We start from the raw sequence: 17,935 nt of genomic DNA on the forward strand, positions 1-17,935 counted from the left end.
CCATACTGGCTGCTTCTTGGCCCCTCAAACATGCTGGGATTTTCCTGCTTCAGGGCCTTTGCATATCTGTTCTGTCCACGTGAATGGGTCTTACTCCTTCCTCCCTTTGCACCTGCCTAAGCTCTGCCCATCATTTAGGTATCCATGGAAGAACCTCATCATCAGAGAAGCTTTCCCTCATCTAATTAGGTCCCCTAGGAGATATTGAGCAAAGGGTACAAAGTTTCAGTCAGACAGGAGCAGTAGGTTTTTGAGATGTATTGCACAGCATAATGATCATAGTTAATAATAGTGTATATTTCAAAGATGCTGAAAGAATAGATTTTAAATGTTCTCACTATAAAAAAATAAGTATCTGAGGTGCTAGATATGTTAATTAGCTTAATATAATCATTCTACAATGTGTATGTATACCAAACATCACATTGTGCCTCATAAATACATATAATTATTATTTGTCAAATAAAATAAAAATTTAAATAAAAAAGTAAGTTAGGTCCGCCTTATTCTCTTTCATAGGATCCATGTCTTTTCTTACCACATTGTATTTGCATTGGATTAATTTAATTTAACACCTATTTTCTCCACTAGACTAAACTTCATAAAAGTAGGGATCATATGGGTTTTAATCATTACTTGATCCTTAGCATGGAACATGATTCCTGCATGTAGTAGGCCCTCAATACATTTTTGTTTACTCAGTGCCAGACAGAGCAGGTTTGGAACCCAAACATCTTGATTCCAGAGTACTGCCTCCCAGGACTGATAAGAAGTAGTAGAGAGGAAGCTGACACTTATTAGATACCTTGAAGAACTAGTTTTCTAAGAAATTCTTTCTGGGAAATGCTTTTTAAAATAAATGTGAGAATTTTCTTTTTAAAAACACTTTTAGGTCAGCGCTTTGCTTCTGGATCAGCTGACAAAAGTGTTATTATCTGGACATCAAAACTGGAAGGCATTCTGAAGTACACGTAAGTAACCATTTAGGTGTATAGTATTGTGAGTTTGACTCTTACTGAGTAATTGTAGCAAAAGCCCCTTAGAAAAGATGTTAGGGGGCCAGGCATAGTGGCTCATTCCTGTAATCCCAGCACTCGGAGGCCGAGGCAGGAGGATCACTTGAGGCCAGGAGTTTCAGACCAGTTTGAGTAACATAGTGAGACCCCATTTCTACAAAATATTTAACAATTAGCTGTGAGTGGTGGCACACACTTGTAATTCCAGCTACTCAGGAGGCTGAGCCAGGAGGATTACTTGGGTCTGGGAGTTTGAGGCTGCAGTGAGTTATGATGATGCCATTGCACTCTGATGCCACTAGCCTGGGCAACAGAGTGAGACTTATCTCGGGGGGGTGGGGTGCGGGGGAAGAAAGAAAGAAAGAATAAGAAAAGATGTAAGGAAAAACTTTTTTCTTTGAAATTGAACTTGAAATTATGTTATTGGGGGTGGGGGTGGTGTCTAGCAAAGTTGAGTAGTGAATAAGTGAATGACTATTTCTTGGGCACTTACCAGGCTAGCCAATACAGCACTGGGCTAGGTGTTTTTGTATAGCTCATCTCAGTTAATCTGACATCACAGATACCACCCACTTCCAACCTGTCCTCTTCCAATGTCCCTGTCTCAGGGAATGGCCTTACATCCACCCAATGTCAAAAGCCAGAAACTTGGGGTCAGTGTGCTCCAGGCCTTCTCTCACTGTAGGGGCCCTGCTCATGTTCTTACCTTGTTCCTCCACTAGTTAGCCCCTACTTACCCTGAAGATCTCAGACTTAGACATTGCTTTTTCTGCAAAGCCTTTCCTGTCCCTCTAGACTCAGGTGAGTCTCCTTTGTGGCATTTCGTACATTTCTAGTTTTGCATTTATTCTGGTGATTGATCAACATTGCCTACCAGACTGTAAACACCATGAGGGTGGACACTGTATCTGTTTTTTGCTTACTCTTATGTCCCTGGTACCTATTGTAATGCCTGGTCCATAATAGGTACTCAGTGAACAATTTTTTTTCTTTTCTTTGCCTTTTCTTTTTCCCTTTTTGAGACGGGTCTTGCTCTGAACTCTTGAATTCTGGTCTGTCTCCAGTGCCGCTGAAGAGTATCTCTGTGAGCTTGTCCATTAATGAGTTTGTGGCTGGTGTGTCTGCAACCCTCAACTATGAGAATGAGCAGGAAGTTCCTTTGGAGGCTGCCTTTATATTCCCCATGGATGAAGACTCTGCTGTCTACAGCTTTGAAGCCTTGGTGGATGGGAAGACAATTGTAGCAGAATTACAGGACAAGATCAAGGTACTAGGGATGAGTACATTAGCTCCTCTCTTCTTATTAATGCATGTTCTTTAGTGTCAGGGTTGATTTTTTAGAGATGTTGCCCTGATTCTTTGGCTCCTGGCTTGAAGGAATTACAAGCCATGCCATGCTACAGAGAGATGACAGACGCTAGCATTTCTACACAAGCAGCTTTTATTGCAGGCTTGTCAGCACAGAATAGAAAGTGAAAGTACATTTCCTGAGCAGAAATGGGTCTGTTTCCGTGAGTGGAGAAGAACCTACTTTTATGTCTATGCCTTATGATATGCTAAAGGGGCGGTGGAATGTTCATTGCTGTCCTGGGAAAAGAATGGAGAGTTCTTCGAATTAAGGGCCCTCCCATTTTTATCCTTATAGAGTAACTTCCAGGGGTTGCCATGACAATTGTAAACTGTCATGGCACTGATGGGTATGACTTTTCCTATGCTAATATATGTTAAAGAGGAAAAAGTCACCTTTAGACATGAGCTCCTAGATTCTGCTCATGCTCCTGGCCAGGAAAAGTCCCTAAACTCAAGTTCTTGCCATTGCTGTTTAGCTTCTAAATGCATATTTGTCTCCTCCTTTTTTGCCTTCCTCTTATTTTTCTGTGGTTAGGGCTGGCATCCTGCACCTGGTCCCTAACATTTAGGATACCTGTCAAATGCAACTTCACAAAACATGCTAATGTTGCCAGCTCTTTCCTCCACTCCATTCTAACTACTATTTTCCTAAAATCATTTGTGGGGGGCGGGGGGGAGGGAATCAATCAGAGACATTCAGAGTATAGCTGTGAACTTGACAAGACCAATCAGAGTCCCTCCCCATCAGGTTGCTTTCTGCACTACTCGTGTCTTCATCAGCCATCTCACCTTTGATGTTACCTTTCTTTCCCACCCTCACCCTGTTCTCCTTAGGCCCACACAATCTATGAAAATGCCATCTCCCAGGGGCACCAGGCCTTCTTATTGGAGGAGGACGTGAGCTCCAAGGATGTCTTCTCTTGCAATGTGGGGAACCTCCAACCTGGGGTGAAGGTGGCACTCACCCTGAGGTACGTGCAGGAGCTGTCCCTGGAAGCAGATGGTGCCCTGCGCTTCGTTCTGCCAACTGTCCTGAATCCCAGATACCAGCTCCCTGGTGAATACCCCTCCCCTTTGAATGATGGTCATGGGGAAATCCCCTCAAGGTTGTCTGTGGGTGTGCTAAAAAGAGTTGACAAGAAAAACACAACTGTGGTAACTTTTTGTAGGATGTTCTCAGGACAGTTGCCTTAATAGGAAGACTCCTATAGTCCCTTTGGAGGACCTGCCCTACACACTCAGTATGGTCGCCACCATCACTTCCCAGCATGGCATTGAGAAAGTCCAATCCAACTGCCCCTTGAGTCCTACTGAGTACCTTGGCGATGATAAGACTTCTGCTCAGGTAATTAATGAGAGAGTACTGTTGTTGCCGGTATTCCTGTTCCTTGGGTCTTGACTTGGTCCTCACCCAGTTTATCCCAACTGTTAACCCAGTCGGAGTTGCTTGATGCTCCTTCCTTATCCCTGTTTAGTGTCCAGCGCCTTCCCTCCGTTCTTGCTTCTGCTCCTGATAGTGTTCACTCAAGGAAGAGGCCTGTAGCCCTCAGCCCTGACATCAGCTCCAGGAAGCAAACCGTGATAGTTCTAATGTGGCTCCTTTGCCTGTCCCCAACTCAGGTTTCCCTGGCTGACGGACACAAGTATGATCGGGACGTGGAACTCCTGATTTACTACAGTGAGGTGCATACCCCCAGTGTAGCAGTGGAGATGGGGATGCCTGAAATGAAGCCAGGTATTTTCTTTCTCCTTTTGTAGTAAACTGCTAGAGCGCAAATTCCTGTCTTGGAATTATCCTCAAATTAGTCTCACTTTTTTCTTCTTTCCAGCAGCAGGTCAAACATACCCACATGAAACATTGAAATAGCTTACACTATGGCATGCAAAAATGCTTAGGTTTATTGAATATCATGTCACGTAGGCAAACTTAACAAGATCGGTAGAAAACTGGGCAAAAGATTGAAACAAATAATTCACAGAGGTAAACACAGCCAGTTTATAAACATATGGGACAGTGATCAGTCTTATAATGGAAATTGCAATGAAATGCTATTTCATTAGAAATGCAAATAATGGTAATCATATGGCATTTTCCCCTTTAAAGTTATCAAAGATTTCCAAATCTGATAATGCCTCATGCTTTAAAAGTTATGATGAATTTGGCACTGTCATAGATTGCTTGAAGCAAAATGATTTGGTATCAACCTTTTGAGGAGAAATTTGGTCATATGATTCAAATCAGTGTTCATTTTGGTAATGTCAATTTTGGGAATGTTACTTAAGGAAATTAAATATAAGTAAAACTAAGAACTGAGCTGTCTCCTGCCATTGTAATGATATCAAATAGTAGTAAACGATCAAAATGTTTTTAAGTTGCTAAATGTACTATGCAAGGTACACTTGATGAGTTATCATGCAGTTATTAAAATAATGTGCGTCGACAGATTGAAATAATTTGGGAAAAAGGCCTCTGAAGAGTGTTAAGTAAAAGAAAATTAACTTATACAGGCTAATTACCACAATAAAATAACCTACACATTAGGAACATTTAAAAACACAGGAAGTATGCAAGTAGTAATTATTAGATTAAGACTGTTTAGTTTCTTAATTTGTTTTTTTAATAAATAACTTTTATTGATTCATTCATCACACCTACATGTAGTGTCATCTGGAGTTTTCTTCTTATTGTGGTAAAATATGCATAACAGAATTTACCATTTTAGATATTTTTAAGTATACAGGTCTGTGGCCTTAATTACATTCACCTTGTATAGCCATCACCATTATCCATCTCTAAAATTTTTTATCCTGTCCTAGTTTCTCACTTTATTTTAATGTCTCTTATTTTTAATTTTTTAAAACTATACATGTATTATATATATGTATTTTTTCTTAGAATTAATATTGTTGTATCTCATGTCAATCTGTTGTGCTCCTGGGGCCTTCCTAGGCTGCCATGCCAGTGGATTTCAGGGACCACGAAGCAGGACTGGAGGAATACTGCTACTTAGGAAGCATTTTGCACAGGAGGGAGTGGAAGCATCCTTGGTGACGGCCCTATTTAAAGTGATGTGGCTTGGTTAGGCTCTCGCTTCTACAACTATAGCTGCTGTGAACACATTCCCAATAGTTGGTTTTCAGTAGGCCATCCCACTGTCTCATCCTTAATGTTTGGCCTAAGTGGCTTGATATTTGTGCTCACAAATTGGAACTCTTTAGTTTGCCCTCACTTATTCAAACATTCTTCTTCAGGGGCAGCTGCCCATGATAAGACATTAGAGGGGCTCCCAGCCTCAACCAGGTTTGCTATAACTAGCTCCTCTTCCATGAAGTTCCATGCTCCTTTTTGTTTTTCTTTTTGTTTCAGGATATTATGGGGGTACAAACATTTTGGTTATATGTTATGACTTTGCCTCACCCAAGCCGGGATTAGAGGCATACCCTTTCCCCATACAATGCTCACTGTATCCATTAGTTGTGAGATTACCCCCCCAACCCCCAGTGAATATTACTATTATGTGAGCACCTTAGTGTTGATGAGTTAGTGCCAATTTGATGGCAAGTACAGGTGATGCTTATTCTTCCATTATTGTGATACCTCACTTCGGAGGATGGGCTCAAGCTCTATCCAGTATAACCCATAAGATGTGCTAGATCACCACTGTTTTTGTAATTGCGTAGTATTCCATTGTATACATATACCATATTTTATTAATCCGCTCATGATTGAAGGGCACTTGGGTTGTTTCCACATCTTTGCAATAGAGAATTGAGCTGCCATAAACATTCGAGTGCAGATGTCTTTATTATAGAATGTCTTTTGTTCCTTTGGGTAGATGCCTAGTTGTGCTATTGCTGGATCAAATGGTATTCCTATTTGTAGCTCTTTGAGGTATCTCCAAATTATTTTCCACAGAGGTTGCACTAATTTGCAGTCCTACCAGCAGTGTAAGAGTGTTCCTATTGTTCTACATGCTCGCCAGTATTTGATGTTTTGGGACTTTTTGATAAAGGCTAGTCTTACTGGAGTTAGGTGATACCTCATTGTAGTTTTGATTTGCCTTTCCCTAATGATTAGAGATCTTAAGCATTTTTTAATGTGTTTGCTGGCCGTTAGTCTGTCTTCTTTTGAAAAGTTTCTTTTCATGTCCTTTGCCCATTTATTGATGGGGTTGTTTGATTTTTTCTTGTTGATTTTTTTTGAGTTCTGTATAGATTATTAGCAGCCCTTTATCAGATGTGTAGAAAGCAAATATTTGTAGGCTGTGTAGGCTGTCTATTCACACTAATGATAGTTTCCTTGGCTTTGCAGAAGCTTTTTAATTTGATCAGTTCCCATTTATTTATTTTTGTTGCTGCTGTGATTCCTTTGGGGGTTCTCTTCATAAATTCTTTGCCTAGGCCAATGTCTGAAAGAGTCTTCCCAACATATTCTTGTAGGATTCTTAAGGTTCCATGTCTTAGGTTTAAGTCTGTTATCCATTGTGAATTGATTTTTGTGAGAGGTAGGGATCCAATTTCAATCTTCTGCATGTAGTTATCCAGTTTCCCAGTATCATTTATTGAAAAGAGATAACTTTTTACATTAGTTACCTGTTTTTTCCTTGCCTGTTGGTATCTCCTTGGCTGCCCACAAAATATTCCCCTAACAGTAACCTTATCTTTAGTCAGCATTATTTTAAAGGGTTATTTGTTACAGCAGAGAAAGTTTCATCATGTTGGATCTCAAAAGGTAAGGTAGAGATCTCAGTCCCTTTCCTTCTAAGAAGTTTCCTTGGCTCCTCTGCAGATTTTCTTACCTGTTCCCCACGACCAGCTCTGCAGGTCAGATGGGGACATCAGAGATAGCCTATATCAGTCTTGTGAATTCCTTCCAGCTGGGCCACTCAAGTCTTGCTTCCCAGGACAAATATTTGGTCAAGATGACTTGCTGTTCTCATCTACACAAGGAAGCAACTGACAACCTTAAGTGGCAGCTTGGCTCAGTAAAACCATGTAGAGTTCTGCCAAATGAAACATGGCACTACATGATGAAAACATAATACCTTATTTTTGCAAACTTAGAATAGACATACTTAGTATATTAAGAATGTGATTTCTTGGCCGGGCGCGGTGGCTCATGCCTGTAATGCTAGCCCTCTGGGAGGCCGAGGCGGGTGGATCGCTCGAGGTCAGGAGTTCGAGACCAGCCTGAACGAGACCCCGTCTCTACTAAAAATAGAAAGAAATTATCTGGACAACTAAAAATATACATAGAAAAAATTAGCCGGGCATGGTGGCGCATGCCTGTAGTCCCAGCTACTCGGGAGGCTGAGGCAGTAGGATCGCTGAAGCCCAGGAGTTTGAGGTTGCTGTGAGCTAGGCTGATGCCACAGCACTCACTCTAGCCCGAGCAACAAAGTGAGACTCTGTCTCAAAAAAAAAAAAAAAAAAAAAAGAATGTGATTTCTTTTAAAATTAAATTCATGATTTAATAAAATAATTGTATAAAAATAAAATTTAGAAATAATTTTTATAAAATTGTGACTAAGAGCTTAATCTAAGTTGAGCATTAGACTGAGCTCCTTAAGTATATCACTTAACCTCACAATAATCTCGAGGCAGGTATGACTACTGTGATTCTTCAGATGACGACACTGGGGCTAGAAAGTGGAGGAGCTACGGTTTGAAATGCCTCCTTAAAAACAAAGGAAGCCGAGACTCGTGGTAGTACAAATAGGTTGAGCCAGACCAAAATTACTGTAGATAATCCACGTATTGTGCTTCCTGTTTATCTGGTATTTATTCTAAACAGTTTAGATACATTAACTGGTCACACTCATGGTAACCTTCCCAACTTCTGAATATAGTGCCAGGTCTATTATAACCAGCTATCTCTCAGAATGAAAAGGAATCTACCTTGCCCATCAAAAAAACTCTACTCTTCTGTCAAATATCCAGACATCTGGATTAGGTAAATGTTATTTTTGAACTAGTGTTCTATTAAACATTTGCTGGGTCACACCCATTTTACTTGGAAACCATTTGGTCATTGGAGTACCCCACAGCTAAGAGATTAAACTGAGCCATGTCCTGTGGTCATACTGAATCTCAGGGCTACTGAGAGTAAACCCTATAATCCTCGAATAACTTTGTGAAGATAAGATAATGGAATTTAATTTTATATTCTCTGAACTGTAAAACTAGAGGTGATATCACGCAGCCATTTTCATTTCATTTCTATCTCAACCACATCATTTCAATTCCTGCACCAGCTTTCACTTGCTCCAAAAAATAAAGTCACAGCTCTGACTTTGACAACTTAGTCACATAGGCTGGACTCCAGTAGTCACTGCCACCCTGTTGTTTGGATGATGCCATTAGAATCCAACTCAGATCCCAGTGCTTCTCTCTTCTGGGGACCATCAGTGGATATGAAGTCTGCCAGCTTCATATCCAAAGCAGGCAGACTCACCTCAGTGTAAATAACACTTACTATACTCTCAACTCTTGTAAATTGTCATTCTAAAAATTGTCCATGTAAGTATCACTTTTTCAAAGCTGTAATTAAAGACTTAAACAAGGACCCCATGTGATAAATTCTCCTCCATTGATTTGATTTGAAAAAAAGGTTTGCCTCTGCAGATAAATTTGTCTGATTCTTTTTGCAAATGCTGAAACATGTTAACCTAATGTGTCTCATTCAGTGACAATATTTTAATTATTGCTCATGCCCGCTCACCTCTAATCACTTTCTTTTCTTTTCTGTCTATTCTGATTTTATCTCCTTTATATGTTTATAACTCACGTCATACCCTTTGCAAACAAATATGGTATAAGGATCAAACACATTGTTTGTTATACATTTGAGTTTTCTCAGCTCTCTATTGAATTTACTACCATTGATTTTTCTTGGGGACATTAGGATTCTTAAGTTCTTTTTTGTCTTACAGTTCTTGTATCCTTTCTGTGTAGGGTGTTTGTTGGCAGATCCATTTGCAATGGTGAGTTTCTATCCAAATATCCCAGAAGCCCAGCCACCAAATACCTGTGGAGAATTTATCTTCCTCATGGACCGCTCAGGAAGTATGGAGAGCTTCTTGAGTACCCAGAGTAAATCTCAGCCACGTATAGAGGCCGCCAAGGTAAAACTAGTATCTTTCTTTTTCTGGGTCACATGCCCAAGGGAGGATGACTCTGATGGGTTAAATTACGGGGCATTAAGAGCTGTAGATCTGTTTTCAGCTGAGCTACAGCCAGCATGACCACTCTGAGGCTGGCCTTGGAATGTAAGGAGGCACAAAGTGGGGTTGATGGCCCACACCCTCAAGAGTTAGAATTTCAGGGTCTGTGTGTGTGAGAGGATCCTCTCTCACTCTCTCCCCTCATACTCTCTTACCTTCAGGAAACGCTGATTTTGCTGCTGAAGAGTTTACCTGTAGGCTGTTATTTCAACATCTATGGATTTGGCTCTACCTATGAGGCATTCTTTCCGTAAGTTTCTGGAAAGGCCATAGAGTCCAAAATGATACTTTAAAGAAAGGGACTAGGTGGTTAAAAGAACTACTACAGAATCTGGCATTGGGAATTTCAGGTAAGATTGTCTTTTGATGGGGGTGTCCAGTTCAGGGACTCAACACTAGACAATGCCTAGCAGACATCCTGTGACTGAATGTGTTTGTTTTTCTCAGGGAAAGTGTGGAGTACACTCAGCAAACAATGGAGGAGGCACTGGGGAGAGTGAAGCATATTCGGGCAGACCTAGGGGGCACTGAAATCTTGGCACCACTCCAGAACATTTACAGGGCACCCTCCATCCCAGGCCACCCCCTACAGGTAACAATTGGAACAGAGCTAACTGAAGGGACAGAGAGAGTGAAATCTCAGTTCAAGAATCAGATTGTTGAAATATGGTTTGTAATTCAGAGTCTTCTATCATATAGTAAAGAGGGAAAAAAAGAAGACAAGAGGCATTTTTCTTCTTCCTTAATTCTATGTGATGATAGGCAATGGAAGTTCTTTTATGGAGTGCCACGAAAGCTTAAATGAAGCTAGAAGGGGGAGATGCTGAAAATTCCCCGGGTTCTGATCAGACCATGTGAGAATGTGGTGCTAGTGACAGAGCAACATTAGGGACCTCCTGACTGTTGAAGAGGCATCGGAGCCTCTGGATTGAAATAGTTGAGTTTTTCAAAGGCAAATTCTGGTATCTTAAGATGAACTTGATAGAAGCTTGATGAATGTTTTCTTTCTTTGTACAGCTTTTTATCTTCACAGATGGAGAAGTTAGTGACACATTCACTGTAATTAAAGAAGTTGAAATCAACAGGCAGAAACACAGGTAGGAAGACAATGTGATTTCCGGGTGACTGGATCCACGTAGTGCCACATGTCATCTAGTGTTACATGATACCAGTGTTGATATTCCTTGCAGAGGACAGAATGGTTCCAGAATTTTAGTTTTATCAGCTGACAACTTATTACTCTCTACTAAAATTAAAAGTAATTTTCCAAATAACATCAACACAGGAAAATCATTGTCCCTTATTCTTTCTAAACCACAATGGAACAAGAATGGAATAGTAAGATGTTAATATTTTTTCTTACTAGAAACAGTTGTATCAGAGTAATACATAGGATACCATACAGATCATCTGTATACAGCTAGATGAATTACCACAGTGAATGCACTTGTGTAATCACCACACAGATCCAAAACTAGAAGGCAACGAAGACCTCTCCACATCTAGCCTTTTACATCATGCCCTGTTACTGTCACTACAGACACAGAGCTCTCCTTTCCTGTAACACCATAGCTGTTTGTGCTTGTTTTTGAATGAAAATAAGTGAGTTATCCAGTATGTTTTTGTTTCTGTGTATATTCTTTGCTCTTTCTCAGAATTATGTTGAGAGATTCATACATATTTTTTATGTAGCCACAATTGTTATTGGTGTGTGCCATTCTGTAGAATGACTATACCACAATATATCTGCTGATGCTAGTGCGTATGGACTTTGGTTTGGCTATTAAAAATAATACTGCTATGAACATTCTTGCATTCTTGTACATGTATTTTTTGCAGACACACACGTGTGTGTGTATACATATTTATATACATACACATTTCTTTCAGTAAACAGAATTGTGGAATTTCTGGGGAACCACAACAGTTCTGTAAGCTATTGTACTAATTTAATTCACCCCAGCATTATAGGAGGATTCTAATTGCCTCATTTTCTATCTAAAATTTAGTATTATTTGTCTTTAAATTTTAGCCAACTTTGTGTGTGTAGTGGTATCTTAGTATGGTTTTAATTTATATTTTTCTGATGACAAATGAAGTTGAGCACTGTTTCATATTTGTTGGCCATTTGGGTATTCTCTTTTGTGATGTGCTTTCAAGTCTTTTTTCTATTTTTATTCATTAATTATTTATTTGTATTACATTGATCCATAGTTGATTCTGTGGTCTGGATACAAGCTCTTTCTTGACTATATAGTCTAAAAATATATTTTCTTAGGTCTATAGCTAATGTTTTTTACCCTTAAAATGTATTTGAATAATAGCTGCTCTTAATTTTAATATAGTTCAATCTTTTTTTTTTTTTATCTTTTCTTTATAGTTACTGTTTTTTGTATCCTGGTCAAAAGTCTTTCCCTACCTGAGGTAGTGAAGATTTTTTATTTTGTTGTTTTCTGGAAGTTTTATTTTTTCTTTTACATTTAGATCAAGAATGCACCTGGAATTTATTTTGGTGTATTATGTAATGTAGGGGTCAGATTTCATTTTTTTTTTGTCACCTGTGAATATCAAATTGACTCTATACCATTTATGGAAAAATTTGTACTTTCATCACTGATGTGCAGTGCTGCCTTTATAACAAATGAGCACCTATATGTATGTGGGTTTTTTCTTGGTCTTCTGTTCCATTGCACTGGTCTTTTTGTCCAGACATGTGCCAGTACTAAATCATATAAATTAATATAGCTTTATGATAAATATTGATTTCCAATAGAGTAAGTCCTCGACATAGTTCATTTTCAAGATTGTCTTAATTTTACTGGGCTCTTAGTGTTTGTATTTTAGAATTAGCTTGTCAGTTTTTACCACAAAAGGAGACCTGTTGGGAAATTGGGTAGAATTGCATTGACTTGATTAGATCAATTTGGGGAAGATTTGGTATTTACTCTATTTACATATCTTTGCATTGATTTTGGTCTTTCTTGATTTCTTGAAATGCTTATTTCCAATATTTTATTTAGAAAATGTAAACCTTTAGAATAGTTGCAAGAATAGAACAATGGACACTCATGTACCCTTTACCCAGGTCTATGTGTTGTCAACCTTTTATCACGTTTGCTTCAGCTGTTATTTTTTGTCTGAAACATTTGAGAGAAAGCCACAGATACTGTAATGCTTTTATATAAATACTTATGTATTCATCTTCTAAGAATAAGGATGCTCTGCTAAATCACCATAAGAATACTCAATTCAGGACATTTAAAGTTCACATATCATTATCTTAATGTAGGCTGTATTTGCCACTTTTTCTTTATATCTTTTATAGTTTTCTATATCCTTTGTAGTTTTTTTGTCTTTTTTGTGTTTCGTCTGGAGACAAATCCAAGAACGAGTATTTTATTTGGTCATTATGTCTCTTTAGTCTTCTTTACTCTGGAATAGTTCCTCAGCTTTTCATTCTCTGTCATGACACTCACATTTTGAAAGAGTACCACCCAGTTATTTTTATAGAATCTCCATTTGTGTTTGTGTGACTGTTTAAATTCACATTTAGGTTAATATTGAACATTTTGGCAGAAATATGTGAAAAGTAACGTCCCTCCTGGTGATGTTAAGATTGACCGCTTAGTTAAAGGCAGTGTCCAACAGGTAACTTTAAAAATCTGTAGCCACCTTGTTCTCAGCAAATGATTACTCAGTAGTTTTAGCATTCTCGGGGGATTACTGCCCAAGTCAGCTATTACTATTACTACCATTACCAAATGGTTATTTTTAAAATTCTGTCAGCTTTCCCACATTTCTTAGTTGACCTCCTCTTGTAAAGAAAAGCTTTTTCTCTTCCCTCCCATCCTTCCTTCCTTGTGTTATATCAATATGTACTCTCAAATTCTTTCATTATTTTCCACTTATTCATTTAGATTCTCAAAATTTTCAGGTGTGGCCAGTGAGAGCCTTTTAACGTCCTCCCGTGTCTGTTTCACTTGTCTTTGCTTTATGCGTGCTGTCTTTCTTTCTGTGACAGGATGGGTTAGACTCACTTGTACTTCCCAGCCCTGTAGTCAGCTGTTTTCTACAGGAAGCTCGGTTGCTTTTCATGACAATGATAAATAGAAATCAGCATTTGAGTGCCAGGTGTGCTTTTTACTATCAGGCTATTATTGATTCCAGGCATTTTCAGCAGATGGAACTGGCAGATGTTTAAAAAAAACTTAAATTTTATTCATGCCCTTACTTCAAAGGTAACAATGTAACGTTCTTTTCTTTTTTGTCTGTGATTCCATATTTATGCCTTCTTTTCTCCATTATGAAAAGCCTAGTTTCTCACAAAGTCAGTAAATTTATTCATTTCCGTAATCTATAAATAAGTAGTTCATCCTTATCCACGGGGTATTTGTTCCAAGACCTCCAGTGGATGCATGAAACCATGGACAGTACTGTACCCTATGTATACTGGTTTTTCTTATACGTACATACCTATGATAAAGGTTAATTTATAAATTAGGCACGACAAGAGATTAACAATAACTAATAATAAAATAGAACAATTAAGTAAAATAAGGGTTGCTTGAACATGAGCACTGCCTTACTGTGACTGTCAATCTGATGATTGAGACCACTACTAAGTGACTAACTTAGTAGTGGGGAACGTAGACAGCATGCAGTCGCTGGACAAAGGGAAGATTCACGTCCCAAGTGGGACACAGCAGAAGGGCACAAGATCTCATCATACTATGCAGAACAGTGTGCAATTTAAAACTTATGAATTGTCTACTTCTGGAATTTTCCAGTTAGTATTTTTGGACTGTGCTTAACCACAGGTAACTGAAACTGTCAAATCTGAAACAGCAGATAAGGTGAGACTTCTGTGCACACAAAATCTCTCTGTAATGTTTTGTAATTCTTTGTGTAGAGATCTTTATCAAATTTTTTAATTCAATTTTTTCCCTGGGTGTTTGATGCTATTAATCTTTTACATAGTATTTTTGTAATAATTTTATTTATTAGCTGATTGGTCTCAATACCTTTTTGTTACATTGACCTTGTATTTAATGACCTTGATTAATTTAGATATTAATTCAATTATGTTTGCAAATTCTTTTAGATTTTCTGTGGACAATCATTTTTGCAAAGAAAATGGTATATTTTTCTTTTCCAATTTTTTTTAATTTTTAATTTTTTTTTATTTTTCTTTATCAGGTTAAGGAAATTTTCTTTTATTTCTGTCTTCCGAATTCTTTTCTCTCTTTCTATCTTGTTTTTGAATAATTGTCAAATTTTATCAAATGCTTTTTATGTCTCTGTTCAGATCCTTTATTCTTTTAATATGTGACATAATGATTATCCTTAATGTTAGACAAACTTTGAATTTCTGGAGTAAACCAAAAGTAGTTTTGATATATTAACCCGTGTCAAATAGTTTTGATTCAGTAGGCTAATAATTTTGGGGGGGAGGATTTGAATCTCTTTGCATGAGAAATATTGACTTATATTTTCTTTTCTTATTATATCTTGTCAGGTTTTGATATCATTGTTATTCTAGTATCATAAAATAAGCTGCAAAATTTGCCCTTTTTCCTGTTCGTTCAAAGATTTCCTTTCTTAAATGATTACTAGAATTTACCAGTGAAGCCAGCTGGGCCTGGAGAGTTTTTTGTGGGAAGATTTTATTTTTTCACTGCTCTTAATATTATGTTCTTGTGTTTAATGAAAGTTTGTATATTTTATCCCAATTTTCAAATTTCTTTGCATTAAATTGTCCATCATATTGACTAATACTGTTATTAAATTTTATAGAATCTGTAATGATGTTAGCTCTTTAATCCTGATGTGGGTTATTTGTTCCTTTTCTGTTTCTTTCCTTGCCCTACCTAGATGTTTATCAATTTTAATGATCTTTTCAAAACACAGCACTTTTGGGTTTGTTGATACTCTTCATCATATGAGTGTTTGTTTTCTGTTTCATTAATATCTGTTCCTGACTTTATTATTTTCTTTCTTTTACATTCCTGGGGTTTATTGAGTATTCTTTTTTTAACATCTTGAGATGCACGCTTGGTAGTTGATTTTTAGACTTTCTTTTCTAATGTGTTTATTCAGAGCTGTAGATTTTAGCTAAATTCTAAATTTGGATATTCCATTTTGCCATTGGCATCCACTTGAGAATATTTTCTAGTTATTATTATGTTTTCTTTCTTAGGCCTATATAATTCACAAGTACAGTACCTAACTTCCCAATATTTGGGGATTTTCTATTTTTTGGTTTGGTTAGTTGTCAGAAATATCAGAAGAAAAATTATAGCAATTCTTTGAGCCTCTGGAATATATGTTCCCTCTGAGAGGCTTTATTCTTTGCTTCTGATGGGTTGATAGACTAGGAGCAGATCATTTTAATGCAGTTAGGATCTAATTAACTTCAGTCATTACAAGGGTTGGTTTATTTCTGATCACCTTTATCTTTAGTGTGTAGTACAGGGTTCTGTTCAAAGACCTGATTTGTTTACAAGGGCTCCTCTTTTTTGGAAAGCCAATTTGCTATTGTTTTTTCCTTCCACCAGTGTGAAACTGCCTAGCTTTTCAGCTGTCCATTTTGTTTTTGGCACTTGCTTCAAAGGGTAAAGGGACACCAGATGCCAGGATCGTTTCTCTTGGTTTCCTTTCTCTCCCAGGTCTCAGCTTGTAGATTTGTTTATCTTGGTATCCCTTTGATGCTTACAAACAGATTATTAAAAATATTGTGTACAGCTTTTCTAGTTCTCTGCTCGTTTCAAACAACTCATTCTGGCATTGCCGTAAGCAGAACTTTCAAGGAGTATTGTATTTTAAGTCTGGAGTAATGTATTTAAGTTATAGTTCTGCTTGCTGGCTGTTTGGACAAATCAACTAAGCTCTCTAAGCCTTAGTTTCCTCACTTGAAAATGGGAATACTAATAGTAATTACCTCATAGAGTTACTGTGAGGGTTAACAGAGTATACCTATGTAAAGTATTAGGGACTGCGCTTGACAGAAAATAAGAGCTGTAGGAAATGTAGCTATTATTGTAATTATTACTTTTATTTTTATTATCACCCACATCTAGCACTTTAGGGAGTTCTAGGCATACAGTTAGCCACCAAGAAGTATTGTTTATTTTTGGTTTTATACAAAAATTATAAAGGGTACATAAAAGTACTTTATAACAGGGTACAGTTCAAAGATCGTGTTAGACAGAAATTTAAAAGTGGCGGTATCAATATGTTGGCAGACTGTATTATTTAGGGAGTATTATAACAGATCACTGCACTCTGGTCCTTAGCCTTATAAGTGTAATGCATTAATCGTAATGATGACATCACTAGACTTGGAAATGATGACTCACACTAACCCATCTCAAAAGAGACTGATACATAAACTAAAATTTTAGTGTATTAATTTAAAATGAAAGCTATTTCTGTCATGCCTTCTAAAAATTCTTATTTTAGTATTACCATTTTATTCTCTGTTTCTTCTATTTAGGAGACTAAATTATGGTTAAGAAGCTATTTGGTACACTTGGACTAAGGCAGGGTGAGAACTTTCCAGTTAGAGGAAGAGGAGGCACACCTCCCCACCCTAAGGATGGCCTTGCCAGGGCAGATAATGGCACCAGAACAATGATAGGTGGGCATTGGTGATAGTTTATCTCGTTTCCTTCATTTTCCTGGGGGATCTTGTAGTGACACAGGCCAGTGCTCCAGTGCTATCTCTATCATTTAGCAGGTATGTGATCTTGGACAGATTTCTTAAATTCTCTGGGCCTCCGTTCCTTATCTACAAATTGAAGTAGAAGCCTGCTTATTACGAGTCTTGTGATGATTAAATTGTATTATTTAAGGCATATTTACAGCTCCTAAAATGTAGAACATGCTCAGTAAATGATAGCTATTATACTTTTATCAAGAAAGCAGATTATCTCTTGATACATTTTTGACTATTATGTGTTAATTTTATAAGTTCACTCTTTAGTTCCTGTCTCTAACCTTTAAGCTTTTACAATTGCAGATATTTCTCGTTTGGTATTGGAGAAGGTGCCTCCGCCAGCCTCATAAAAGGCATTGCCCTGGCCTCAAGAGGCACTTCAGAATTTATCACAGGCAAGGACAGGATGCAGTCCAAGGTGAGAGAAGGGCTGTGTGTCCAGAGGTAACACTCCAGACAGTATGTAGAACAGGGTGGGGCACACTGCACAAGGGCAAGGGGCAGCAGCTTGCCTCAGGGCTGTCTTGTTTTGTATCCCCAAAGCCTTGCACAATATACGTAGTGGAAGGTACTTTTGGCTCATGTAAAAGGGGGCCCCTGTCTGTAGAAATGGTATCTGGTCCATACGTAGC

General features: G+C 38.0%; 1 protein-coding gene across 4 annotated transcripts in view; it reads left to right on the forward strand.

Moving 5' to 3' along the window:
- Nucleotides 1-17,760, forward strand: part of VWA5A (von Willebrand factor A domain containing 5A) — a 31,586-nt gene extending 13,826 nt beyond the window's left edge. Inside the window, exons 4-14 of one of the 4 annotated variants that reach the window (XR_006735171.1) lie at nt 893-971; nt 2,043-2,283; nt 3,201-3,423; nt 3,536-3,711; nt 3,987-4,101; nt 9,321-9,490; nt 9,751-9,839; nt 10,037-10,181; nt 10,607-10,686; nt 17,082-17,225; nt 17,607-17,698. Coding sequence is in view for 3 of the 4 variants with exons in the window: in XM_045551429.1 (XP_045407385.1) it covers nt 893-971; nt 2,043-2,283; nt 3,201-3,423; nt 3,536-3,711; nt 3,987-4,101; nt 9,321-9,490; nt 9,751-9,839; nt 10,037-10,181; nt 10,607-10,686; nt 17,607-17,751 (1,463 nt within the window). In the remaining variant the exon portion in view is untranslated. Of the gene's footprint in view, nt 1-892; nt 972-2,042; nt 2,284-3,200; nt 3,424-3,535; nt 3,712-3,986; nt 4,102-9,320; nt 9,491-9,750; nt 9,840-10,036; nt 10,182-10,606; nt 11,207-17,081; nt 17,388-17,606 lie in introns of those variants that run through there. The other 3 variants (XM_045551429.1, XM_045551430.1, XM_045551431.1) reach the window with 3 other exon arrangements.
- Nucleotides 17,761-17,935: the final 175 nt, after the last annotated feature.

This window comes from Lemur catta, chromosome 5 (genome assembly GCF_020740605.2).
Source record: "Lemur catta isolate mLemCat1 chromosome 5, mLemCat1.pri, whole genome shotgun sequence".
Lineage (NCBI taxonomy): Eukaryota > Metazoa > Chordata > Mammalia > Primates > Lemuridae > Lemur > Lemur catta.